The sequence below is a fragment of the Bos grunniens genome, chromosome 5 (genome assembly GCF_055505025.1).
Source record: "Bos grunniens cultivar Pamir isolate PY7600 chromosome 5, Bosgru_T2T1.0, whole genome shotgun sequence".
Taxonomy (NCBI): Eukaryota; Metazoa; Chordata; class Mammalia; order Artiodactyla; family Bovidae; genus Bos; species Bos grunniens.
In genome coordinates this window covers 97,347,070-97,360,046 of record NC_141169.1, presented here as the reverse complement: position 1 = coordinate 97,360,046, position 12,977 = coordinate 97,347,070, and the positions used below count along the sequence as shown (strand labels likewise).

General features: G+C 47.7%; 1 protein-coding gene across 1 annotated transcript in view; it reads right to left on the bottom strand.

Moving 5' to 3' along the window:
- Positions 1-1,305: 1,305 nt before the first annotated feature.
- Positions 1,306-12,977, bottom strand: part of GRIN2B (glutamate ionotropic receptor NMDA type subunit 2B) — a 436,266-nt gene continuing 424,594 nt past the window's right edge. Inside the window, exons 10-13 of the mRNA XM_086404097.1 lie at positions 12,567-12,727; positions 10,585-10,772; positions 7,556-7,794; positions 1,306-4,079 (exon numbers count right to left, since the gene is read on the bottom strand). Coding sequence (XP_086260223.1) covers positions 2,184-4,079; positions 7,556-7,794; positions 10,585-10,772; positions 12,567-12,727 — 2,484 coding nt within the window. The 3' untranslated portion in view covers positions 1,306-2,183. The remainder of the gene's footprint in view (positions 4,080-7,555; positions 7,795-10,584; positions 10,773-12,566; positions 12,728-12,977) is intronic.

The window sequence follows — 12,977 nt, the reverse complement described above, 5'->3', positions numbered from 1 at the left end:
TTCCTTGAATCTAAGGTAAAGCACTCCGCGCTCCTCTCTCCAAATCTGTGAGAGGTTCAGCCCCTTGCCCCCAGGTTCATTTTAGAAAGGAAACAAAGCTTTACAAGGCCTTCGGTTGGCTTGAAAATGAAAGACACTGAGGTAAAAATCAAGGAGGGTGGGGGTCGCAGTAAGGAGCTGGTGGGGAGGTGAGGAAGGGGCGTGAGTCGGGGTGGGTGGGATTTCTCGAAGAGACATGGCAGCTTCCTTCAAAGGAGGATGAGCACCTTTCTGGTTTATGTGTCCTGTGTGTAACATGGAGATCCTGTGGCCAAGCTTCCAAAATGACTCGGCTCTTTGGCTGCCACCTGGGGAGCGGGGAGGATGGCAGAAGAGTGGACCTGACCCCCGGAACACGTCTACCCCAAGTTTCGGGGCTGGCAGTGACAAGTATTCGTTTTCTTTCTTAAGTTTCCAACTTTGAGTGAAGGGGGCTTCCTGTCTGCCAGTACCCTCATCCCTGGAGTTTTATATGTGTGTGTATATATATATATATATATATATACACACACACACATAATTTTTTTATTCTTGAATAGTACAATCTGGGAGATGAAGGAGGTGCTGCAGGAAGGAGGAGGGGCTTCTACAGAGTGTCCACACTGGGCTCAATGTCACATTCTCTGGGAGCCAGACCCAACGAGGTAGCAGGGGAGTCCCTCTCCGCCTCCCGTCCCCTCTTTCAAATCTCTTCTCTTCCTTCTCCTGTCTCCTGAGCTGTACTTGAGGGGCAAGCTCAAAGCTCTGCACTGTCTGTTCCATATCACTTGTGGCCAATTCAGGGAGTAACAAGCCTGCTCTCCTAGCTCCAGGTTAAGTAAGAAGGGATCAAAGCATTGAAAACATCCCCCTCTCTCACTTACCCTATCATAAACGATGCCCCTTGCCCTTCAAAGCGTTCCTTTAGCTCCTTCCCACAAACTGGCCAGCTGAGGGTCTCAAAAGCTCAAATGAGCTTTGTCCACTCTTCTGCCCTCGGTTATATGCAAAAGAATCCTGGCTGCTTCTATGTCCTTTTAGCCTTCCTGGAAAGTTCTTGGCCAAGACTGATTGAAAGTACTGGCAACCATGAAGGAATTATTTTTGTATATGTTGCTCTTGTAGAAATGTTCACCCACATGTTTTGTCTAGGCCACAGAAACTTCTCATCAAGAACTTCCATTCTCCTTATTCAGGAAGGGTGTAGGGGGAGAGAGAGCCATAATTCAGATAACATAGGACCATCTTTGTTTGTACACAAGCCAAAAAAAGCCTGTTGCTTAGGGATACTGAAGAAACAGCTTTATGGGGTCAAGGTTGCCTTCTACACAAATAGGCCCCTGACAACAGGTGTGTATAGACAATAGGTGTGCAAGTGTATACAGACACACATGCACAGGCAGTCCCTCCTTCTTTGCCTCTAATGTACCACAAAACACTGCTCTAATATTCTTTCATCATCTGTCAATGACTTCACTCCAGTTCACCATCAGTAAGTCCCACGGAATTGGAGAAAACTATTTTTTGGCTTATATATAAACACACAAGGCTTCCCACCCTCTGCTTGGTGCCTGATCCCCAAACACATGCCATCTAAGCAACAAGAATTTAGCAAAAGCCTTTTTTCATTCACAGGCAGTATGCTAATAGATCTTATGGGAATGCTTTTGCTTCCTCACCTACACATACAGATCAGTTCAGCAAGAGGTATCCTGCTTTCTCCGTGGCCTCCTCCTGCTTCTCCTTGGCTTCACTCCAACCGGGTGGCAAAGAGTCCTTCCACACCAGGAGCAAGATGCCCTGCGGCCACTGCCTTCTCAGCTCCAGCGGAACGAGCCAGCCCACGTATCCACTCTCCGGAACTGGGAACGGCAGCCTACCGTATCCTCTCGCGGGAACTGGGAAAGGGGACAGGATGGACAGACAGAAGGAGGAGGAAGTAGGAAGAGGGTGCTGGAAAGGGAGCAGAGATGGTGCTGGTCACCAGGCTCACCCTCAGAAGGAATCAGAACTCCAGGATCCCAAAAATAAATGAAAACGACAAGAAAGGAGCAAATGGGAACCAAGTTCACCCCCTTACCCCCCGTTCGCCCTCTGTGACATGCGTGCCACACGCCCACAGCCAGACCCTCCCGGACGCACCTTTGGCCTCTCTCTTCCCTCACTCAGACATCAGACTCAATACTAGACAGTTTCTCATACACATGCCCATTGCTGGAGCCATTGAAAGCCCTGGGGTTTTTGTTGTTAGGCACACAGGGGTTGGACTGGTTCCCTATACAGATGTCTTTCTGGAAGCGGCCCGGCACAGCCCCATGCAGGGCCGAGACCACCGGCTTGTTGCTCACAAGGGCCCGGAAGTCCGGCCTGGCCTTCGGCGCACCAGCCACTGTGGGCTGCCTGAAGAAGTAGGATTTGCTGCCGTGGAGCAAGCACTGGTCGTCCCCGAAAGTGGGGATGAAAGGGTTCTGCGTGACCCGGTCGGGGTAGAGTGACTTGCTGAGCATGTAGCCACCGCCGCCGCCGGGATTGCCATGGTGGTGATGTCCTGCGGCCGGCGCCGCCGCCTTGCCGTCGTTGCTGCCACTGAAAGCGCTCTCGCCCGCCGGCATCTCGAACATGTGCGCGTAGGGGCTGCCGTCCAGGAAGCGGCCCTTGTCCTTGAGGCTCACGCTGCGCGGGGCCAGGGCGGCCTCTTCTTTCTGCAGGTCCACGAACGTGTCGTAGGAGTGTTGGCGCCGCAGCTTGTTCCGGGGCTTCTTCTGCGCCTTGGAGTTGGTGGGGCTCTGCGGGTACTTAGACGAGGCGGACGTCACGGCCGCCACCGGGGCGGCCGGCTGATCCAACTCCTGCAGCGAGTTGTCCTCGCTGATGTCATACAGGTTGCCGGCCTTCTTGCACGCCTCGCAGCGGATGCAGGCCGGCCTGCCTGAGTTCTGGCCAGCCACCACTGCCGTTGCTGCCGTCGTCGTCGAGTAGTTGTGCAGCTTGGATGGGCAGCTGCGGCAGAAGTTGCCCCCAGGGCGCTCCTCCCAGTCCACGTTGGTCAGGTTCTTCTCCCAGGGGGCCGGGACCCCACCGACGACCCCCCCGCCGTGCTTGTCGCCCGTGCCGTGCTTAAGGTGATGAGCTCGGTTGGTACAGGGCCCTCCGCCACCCACCGAGTCGCGCTTGAAATCCTCGCCGCGCTCCTTATAGAGGTCAGTCAGGTCCACGTGCTCCCAGTGCGGCGAGGTCTCCTTGGCACGGAACTGGTCCAGGTAGAAGTCCCGTAGCCCGTCCTTGTCCCGAAAGTAGCGCTTGTGGTCTGGGGAGCGGGGCGGCCGGCGGCGGTAGGCCAGCTCTATCTCGTCGAACTCGCGGCGGGACTTGGCCGAGGCTGGACGCTTCTTCAGGCTGTCCTTGTACTGCTGCTTCCGTCTCTTGGCCGCATTGCCCTCGATGTTGCCGTAGGTGACCGTGTGGGTGGAGATGTCCGACACGTCGGAGCGGATCAGGTCGTCGTGGCCGCCATAGCGGTCACTCTTGAAAGAGAACTTGCCGTACAGGTCACCGAGCTGGCTGTGCTTGGACGAGGGGAGGCCAATGTCCAGGGGCTTCTTGCCCAGGGCCCGGGGCTGCGTGGTGAAGGGCGGGTTGTCACAGTCGTAGAGCCCATCTATGGAGCTGGCGCTGCCGATGCTGTGGGGCCGGTGGTGGTGGTGGTAGTGGTCCTGGTACACGTTGCTGTCCTTGAGCTGCAGGTTCCCGAAAGTCCTTTCCACCTCACTGATGTAGTCACTGAACAGGTTCTCCTCGCAGGGCGGGTTGTTGTAGGACTTGCAGTCGGAGTGCGTGAAGCTGCGGCGGTGCTCGGAGATGTCATAGACAGACGACTCGCGGCGGATGAAGTCCAGGGCGCTCTGCGGTGAGCCATTCACACCCGACAGGTTGGCCATGTTCTTGGCCGTGCGCAGCAGACGCAGGATATTGGAGTGCGTGTTGTTCATGGTGGCGGTGGGGGAGTTCATCACGGATTGGCGCTCCTCAATGGCCACGCCATGGATGCAGCTGTAGATACCCTGCAGAGAGGATGAGACGGGTTAGGTCTCTCGTGAGGCTGGAAGGGACCCTCAAGTGGATCCCTACCCCTGCTAACTGCGTAAATGGTTGAGATAAGTCCAGGAAAACATGAAACAGATGGTCTTATAGACTCATAGAAACCTGTGTCTAGAAGCTTGCCTGCCTTGTGCTGTGCTGTGCTCAGTCCTTCAGTCGTGTTTGACTCTTTGGGACCCCATGGACTGTAGCCTGCCAGGATCCTCTGTTCATGGGATTTTCCAGGCAAGAACCCACTGTAGTGGGTTGCCATTTGCTTGCCTTATTCACCAGCATTTAGCAAGTCTCATCATGAACCCTAGGGCTTTCCCCGTGGGGCTAGTGGTAAAGACCCTACCTCCCACTGCAGGAGATGCAAGAGACAAGGGTTCCATCCCTGGGTCAGGAAGATCCCCTGGAGAAGGAAATGGCAACCTTCTCCATTATTCCTGCCTGGAGAATCCCATGGACAGAGGAGCCTGGCAGGCTACTATTCATAGAGTCACAAAGAGTCGGACATGACTGAAGCAACTTAGAATGCAACATGAGCTGGGGGTCTGATTAGATAGGCTTGGCTCTCCAAAAGGGGCCTCACTGCATACACCAAGTGATCTAAGCAAATGGTCTGGAATCACAAGACATTCAGGAGATTCATGCCTCACTCCGCAACTGATTTGTACTGATTTTTCTTTCTACACTAGGTTTTTGCCTCACAGAAATGAGGCCATGATATCAACTGATAGCAAACAACACTGTCAGCCTTCTGGAAATCAACAGCAATGCTTTACAGATGTTGGGGCTGTTCTGCCCTGGCTGGTCACCCCTGGCTGGCAGTAAAGACTGGGGAGCCCAGGCGCTCACAATTGCCACTCTTTACCAGCTCTGACAAATTTTGAGCAGCTTTTAGGATTTTGATCATCAGATCACAGCTGAGCAATTCTCTCCCTGAGCCAAGCATGAACCAAATTCAACAGGACAATTAGGCAGCTTTGAGGTCAAAGAAGGATATTTCTGCTGCTGTGCCTTACACCGTGGGAGGGAGGACCTGGGACAGATATTAAGGACTAAATAGCAATCATGAATCCCCTTGCTGGAGAGGAGTAGTCGAGGAGGGGTGGGGTGGGAGTTTGGGGTTGGTAGAGGCAAACTAGTATATATAACATGGATAAACAACAAAGTCCTACTGTATAGCACAGAACCATATTCAATATCCTGTAAATGAAATATCTTGTAAATAGCCATAATGTAAAACAGATATGAAAAAGAATGTATATACATGTATAATTGAATCACTTTGCTGTACAGTGAAATTTTATATTGGAAATCAACTATACTTCAATAAAATGAATTTAAAAAGAATCCCCTTGTTGAATGCTCTCCTTTATTCTCTTTAGGTCCTGTTTTTTTCCTTCAAGTTTCTCACTCACTGTGATCATAAATAACTAGTATCTTAACATTAGTATTGATTGAGAATTCCCTGTGTGCAGCTTCTTGTGTAGAGCCCTAAAAAGCACCGTCTGGGAGAAGGAGAGGCTTGGGCTCAAGTCTAAAGTCAGGCCAACCTCCTGCCAATCTCTAGTTCCCTGCCTTGAAAGGTGGACATGTTTGGAACTTTTCCACCTGGCAAGGGAAGGTCTTTGCAGAAGAGGTTGTTTGAATAGTGTCTTTAAAACAAGGGGAATTCATTTGGAAAGGGGCTGTCCCTATTGAGGGAGGAGGATGAGAGGAGAGAAGATTCAAAGGTAGAGTGGCAGCTAGATGGGAAAGAAGGATGGTTTGCATGAGATGAGCATCCCTGCCCTGGAGGCAGCCACAAGATAAGAGATCTACAAGAAAATTGGGAGATTAATATATATGTACAAACACACACAATAGGGGCTTCCCAGGTGGCACACTGGTAAAGAATCTGCCTGCCAATACAGGAGATGCAAGAGATGCGGCTTCAATCCCTAGGTCGGAAAGATTCCTCGAGTAGGAAATAGCAACCCACTCCAGTATGCTTGCCTGAAAAATCCCATGGACGAGGAGCCTGGCGAGCTATAGTCCATAGGGCTGCTAAGAGTCAGACATAACTGAGCGCAGAAGAGAAGATATGTACACTACCATGTGTAAAGTAGCTAGTAGGAAGCTTCTGTATAGCATAGGGAGCTCAGCTCAGTGCTCTGTGATGACCGAGAGGAGTGAGATAGGGGTGGGGATGGGAGGGAGGTTCAAGAGGGAGGGGATATATGTGTACATACAGCTGATTCACTTCATTGTACAGCAGAAACTAACACAACACTGTAAAGCAATTATACTCCCATTAAAAAAAAACAGAGAGTTCCCCTGCTTTCTTCTCCTTTCTGACCCTTCTTGATTACGGCCAGGAGAAAATGCACTTGTCCTCTTCAGAGCCATTGATTATGTCGAGGGGCGACAAATAGGATTTCTACTACACGCTTCCTGTGCTGTGGCCAGCCCCCTGTCTGGGGTCTTGGGAAGCGCCACGAGGTACAAAAAGGTGGCTTAGGGACCACAAGTCCCAGCCTCCTGTTTCCAGGTAACTGAATGGCCTGAAGCAGCTCACAGCCAGAGAGGACATTTTTCTCTAGAACTAAAATACTATAGGAAAATGATCAAAAGATGGGACAATTTAATGAGTACTCCATTTTCTTACATAACCCCATTAGAGACAAAGTTGGTTACATCTGAAGCCTAGACCTCTATTCTAAGAGGACATCTGAGTTCACTTCTCGTGAATGAATCTCATAACTTTATTAACAAAATCAAAAAGTCTGCTTTTTTAAGTAAAGAAAAAAAAAAAAAACCTCTTCCCTGTGACCCTTTATTCATATTCAACACTGTGCTCCAAATCTCACTTTGGACTAGTCATGTAGAAGAGAACTAAATAAAGAAGGACTTGAGTGGTACTCTTGCTCCAATTAAGGAAGTTTCTGGAATGTAAATTTCTTAACAGGTCAGGACTTATTTTTGAAAGTTCTGTTAAGCTCCTCCTGAATGCTCCAAATGCATACATGGTTAAAATATAAAGCGGGATGGTGAAACGACCAATATACATTTGCATGTCAGAATAAGAGAGATACATGTCATGATTTATACAGAAATGTGATTTTTTAAAAGGATTAAATGATTAATCCAGCCTATGCGAATTAACTGATAGTGATGAAAGGCACCTGGGGAAAGGCCAAATGTTTCATTTTGATAGATCTGCCAGTTCTTTTTAAGAACCAAATGCCCAAACCCCACACAGAAAGCTATTTCTTAAAGGAAAAACAGCTTCACCTGTTCTCTGAGCCACTTGAAATGATGTCATCCTACCCCCTGGGGAAATGTACATGATGTGGCTTCTTGCTTTCACAGCCTCAGGCTGGAGTTAGTGCCCCTCTGGACTCTCTGCTTTGCATGGCACTAGGCTAAACTTCCTTTCCCAAGTTCCAGGCACCTAAATCAAACCACTTACTCTGCTGATGGAGAAGACCATGCCAGGCTTGCCAGAACAGACACCCATAAAGCAGTGCCGGAACTGCCAATAGAAAAGGTGTTCACAGATGAAGGTGATGAGGCTGAGAGCCATGGCTGCCCCCAGCATGTAGAAGACACCCGCCATGTTGTCGATGTCCAGCTGGCTACTCATGACCTCGTTCTTCTCATTGTGGCAGATGCCTGTGAGCCACAGAGCTTCCAGCTCCTCCATCTCCCCTGGGGGCCGGGCAGGAAGGAGAGAAGAGAGGGAGAGAGAGGGGTGTTGGGAAAAGAAAGGAAAACATGAGAGAGAGGGGAAGAGACATAAAGAAAACCAAGAGAGAAAGTTAGTAATTTTATTAATACTGTTAAACTTATCACGTTATTCAACAAGTGGTCAATGAAAACACAATGTGGGTACCAGAGATGATACAAAGATAGAAGATATTACCTCTGTGCCCTGTATGAATGTGTGAAAGTTTTAGTTGCTTAGTTGTGTCAGACTCTTTGAGACCCCATGGACTGTAGCTCCTCTGTCCATGGAATTCTCCAAGTAAGAATACTGGAGTGGGCAGCCATACCCTCCTTCAGGGGATCTTCCCGACCCAGAGGCAGAACCTGGGTGTCCTACATAGCAGCAAGATTCTTTACGGTCTGAGTCAGGTAAGCCCTAGCTACCCAGTGTAAATGGGTATATAAACAATCAGTATGACAAGCTGTATGTAACAAAAGCTTCCCGAATTAGTCAGGGTAATTTTGTAGATGCGGTGGCCAGTGGGTTTTCACGAGGAAGGTAGGATTTTGAGGTGGGCATGGTGAATGAGTGAATTTTAATTGATATTGTACAAAAAGGGGCTCCAGGCATCAGAGATAGCATGATCAAGGGGAGGAAGGAGAAAAACACAAGTCATATTTGGGAAAGGCTGGCAGAACAATTCAAAAACAATAACAGTTGGTTAAAAAAAAGCTGAATACAAAAGGTTGATGAAACATTGCTGAGCACCTGAGTATCAGACTAAGCACTTTGCACGGGTTTTATTTTTTTTTGTAGACAGCGAGGAACAACATAATGGAAGAAGCGACTCAGAAAATTGCTCTCAAAAATGTGCAGAGCAGATCGAGTTGGGGGAGGAGAGACAGAGACAAAGCGGTGGAGAGATTGAGTGATTCCCTAGAGGCCCTCAGACTTCCTGATCTCTTGTTGGAAACATAAATATTCACAGGAAAAGGGAGGAAGCTGGAATAAAATGAGACCACCAAATTCGGACCTGCCTCCTTTTAATGCTGCTTAGAGAAGTTTTGATTAATTCAAGTCATGCCAGGTTACAACAACCTTGATCCACTTCAGTGGATACTAGGAACTAGAAATGTAGAAATCATAGGCAAGAGGAAAATAAAAGAAACCATGAGCCTGAGAATGCATCTGACTCTAGAGAAGCAAAAATCTGAAAATCTCATGAAGAAAATTGCCAGTTTGGCTTAAAACGTGAAATCTGTTTGCATAGTCTGACTGGAGCTCTGGTGTGTGTGTGTGTGTGTGTGTGTGTTAGTCACTCAGTCGTGTCCAACTCTTTGCGACCCCGTGGACTGTAGCTCATCAAGTTCCTACGTTCATGGAATTCTCCAGGCAAGAATAATGGAGTGGGTTACCTTTCCCTTCTTCAGGAGATCTTCCCAACCCAGGGATTGAACCTGGGTCTACCATGTTTCAGGCAGATTCTTTACCGTCTGAGCCCCCGGAAAGCCCATGAAGCTCCGGTAACTTTTGCAAATTGTCTCTACTGCTGCTCTTTCTTGTGGACAGAGGCCCTGTTATTGCCTTGAAGTGACAGCTACATTACTGTGACAGAAGCTCTTACACTAAAAAGGCTTGGAACCCTCCACCTAGAACCCCATCCTCTTTCCAATGTTCATCAAATCACTTTTTGCTCATTTCTTGGATCAAACTTGGATGATTTTCCTAACTGAACAACTGACCTCACCTGGAGTCTGCCAATCCAGCTATGTTGTCTTCTCCTTACCAGCAAAGATTCTGCAGACAGAACTGGGGGAACTGCTGGGTTGATGGCCTGTGGGGCCAAGTACAGTCAGGCTGCTCGTTGTAATAGGATTAGCTTCTGTGAGACTAACAGGAGAAGGAGGTCCTTTAGACAATAAAGTGAAGTGGGATGTGGAAGGTGTGAGCAAAATAAAAAAAAGAGATTAGGTTTTCTCAAAGCAAGTTGTCTCTTCAAGGAATCACTCTGGCGAGTGAGTACCTTCCAGTGTCTGTCTCTGAGGACTTGGCCCTGCTTCCTATCTCTTCCACTGGGAGAGGCAAAATAGCAGAGGGAAGGATGAGCAAATAGCCATGAATGGATTTCTTTGCCGTTTCTCTGGGACCAGAGCAAGGGGTCTGTATAGTCAAAGCTACGGTTTTTTCCAGTAGTCATGTATGGATGTGAGAGCTGGACCCTAAAGAAGGCTGAGTGCCAAAGAATTGATGTTTCTGAATTACGGTGTTGGAGAAGACTCTTAAGAGTCCCTTGGACTGCAAGGAGATCAAACCAGTTAATCCTATAGGATATCAACCCTGAATAATCATTGGAAGGACTGATGCTGAAGCTTCAATACTTTGGCCACCAGATGTGAATAACTGACTCATTAGAAAAGACCCTGATGCTGGGACAGATTGAAGGCAGGAGGAGAAGGGGACAACAGAGGATGAGATGGTTGGATGGCATCCATCACCGACTCAATGGACATGAGTTTGAGCAAAACTCTGGGAGATAGTGAAGGAGAAGGAAGCCTGGTGCGCTGCAGTCCATGGAACTGCAACGAGTCGGACATGACTAAGCCACTGAACAATAACAACAACCTCATTACGAAGCTTTAGAAAGCTATCATATACTACCCAATGTCCTAGCATACTATGAAATGCTTTACTGGAAATGCAGAGGTTAGAGGGATGGGGAAGGAAGAAGAGTTGATGTTTTGGACTGGTTGTAGGAAGAGGCCAAGTAGACACTTTCCCTTTCTTTAACTCACCATCTCCGAAGAGCTGCAGGATAGCAAGGTCCACCTGGCGCTTCCATCCAGAGTCTTTTTGGATGGCAATGCCATAACCAGTGGAGGCAAAGACCTTCCCACTGCCAATGGTCACCAGCTTGCAGCCCTCATCTCTACCGGCCATGTAGTTCAGCACGGCTGCATCGTAGATGAAGGCATCCAGTTTCCTGTGCAAGAAAGGAGCAAACAAACCAAGTCCAGTGGAGGAACTCGAGTCCAAAACTACCTATGGGGCCATTAAGAGGAGGAAGTAGGACTCCAGCAGACTATGGGGAGAATTGGTTCAAAGCAGAGCTCAAGGTGGAACTCAGCCAGAAGCTAAAGCCTAACTCCCAGGTGGTTCTTTGTGATTTCAGATTGAAAGGAGGAGTTTTTTCCCTCCTGTTGGGAATGATGAGAATGCTAGTTGGGCCCGGAGCCAACTCATAAGCTGTGTCTGAAAAGGAGAAGGAGTAAAAAGGAATCAATAAAAATAATAACAGAAATAATGAAAAGGAACCATCACAATGATAGCAACAAATAGCATGGGTTAGACTTACATAACATTTTTCATTTCTCAGTTCATTACAGTCCAGAGTGGGGATAAGCGTAGGTGGACGAGGAGCACTGGATGGGCAATGCTATTTTGGCGGTCAGAAAGGTTTTAGTATTTTGTTTTGCAGCACAAGGAGAGGAGACAGTTGCTGGAGGTGGTGACATTATAGGCTCAGGTCAACAGCGAATGTGTGAAACCACAGCCAATGCAACATACAGGAGAATTCAGATGTCTCATGTTCCCAAACATATGAGAATCTCTTTGTATGTACAGTGCTTTGCAAGGAGAAGTAGGCAGGGAGTGGGGAAAGGCTAGGGGCAAGTTCAGGAAGGTACAGGTCAATATTTAAACACAATAAATGGAGAAGAAATTCAGATATATTCATATAGGTAATAGAGAGGTCTGCAAGAAAGAAAGCCAGGCATCATGACCTGCACTGTTCAAGTGCAGTTCAGTTAGCTTTACCCCTCCTTAAGAAAAAAGAAGCCCTTTCTGGCATGACAAAATGCAGAACACATTTTTTCCAAAGGTCCGTGAGTATCCTTTAGAAGTGTGTCTATCAGAAAGTCAAAGCTCTGAAGGGCTTGAGAACTGTGATTGCACCAGGGGCCAGACAACCCAGAGTCATCTGTCCCCCAAATTCAAATCCCACCTTCTGAAGTCTGCTGTGGCTTTATAACAATAAGACAGAGTCTAACAGTATTTAAGTAAACACGCCTCTGGGAGGCTCATTCCGAACAGAAGCCACCAGAAGGTCTAAGGGCTGTCAGTCATCCTACAACACAGGAAATCAGCTATGAGACCTTAACTCCAACAACTCTCATGCTCAACTGTCTGTCTTATTCCACAGCTGTGGCTTCTGAGGGAAGGAACCGCCATGGCTGAGATTATGTAAGCCAACATATTTGCAGTTTGTGAGTTCTTTTGAATGAACAATCCACCCTAGATTATAGAGCTGGATCAAAGAGTGCCAATTTTGTTGGAATTGGAGATCAATTAACATATTCTTACCGTTTGTTATCTAAAAGCTTTCACCCTTTTCATTGTTTCTTTCTCCCTTGTCCATAAGACACCAAAATCAATTTCACTTTCAGGTCAGCAGGTCTTTATTTTGTGTGTAACACATGAACTTTAGCCTTGACTCTCCTCTTTGACTTTTATATCTATTACATTCTTATTTCACTGTTACATTCATGCAAGTAAAATAGAAATTGTTGAAAATATATATAAGTGAATCATACCAGTGGAATATCCATACACTGGTCTGAATTATACCATCAATTTAACCTGGAGACCCACAAAATGCAAATGCAGTCTTCTTTGCTTGAACTTGGTGTGGCAAACAAAGACGGTCCATCTTATTACATGGATGTTTAAGAAATGTGAGCAACACAGCAAAGATTCTGAGCTTGGAAGCAGTTCTTACCCTGTTTTCAGGGAGAGCAGTGCATCATCGACACCTCTCTGGTTGAACTTCCCCATGTAGGCATGCATTTCTGCATAGTTATTGCGAATATTTCTCTCTGTGCTGCCGTTGGGCACAGTGCCAAAGCGGAAAGGGGGTGAGAAGTCATTAGGTCTCTGGAACTAAAAAGAGAGTTAAAGAGAGACAGAGAAGATGAATGCTTCAGAAAATGTGGAGAGATATTCAGTTAACATTTGTGGATTTATCATGGAAGGGACCAATGAGAGTTCACCAAACATATTAGCCCTTGCTCAGGAGTAGCAATTGCTATCTGAAAGTGAACTTCAATTCAACTCAATTTAATCCATATTGTTGAGAGCTTTCTAACTGCCCACCCCTGACTTGAATCTGTCACTCTCGTCTGCCCCGTGT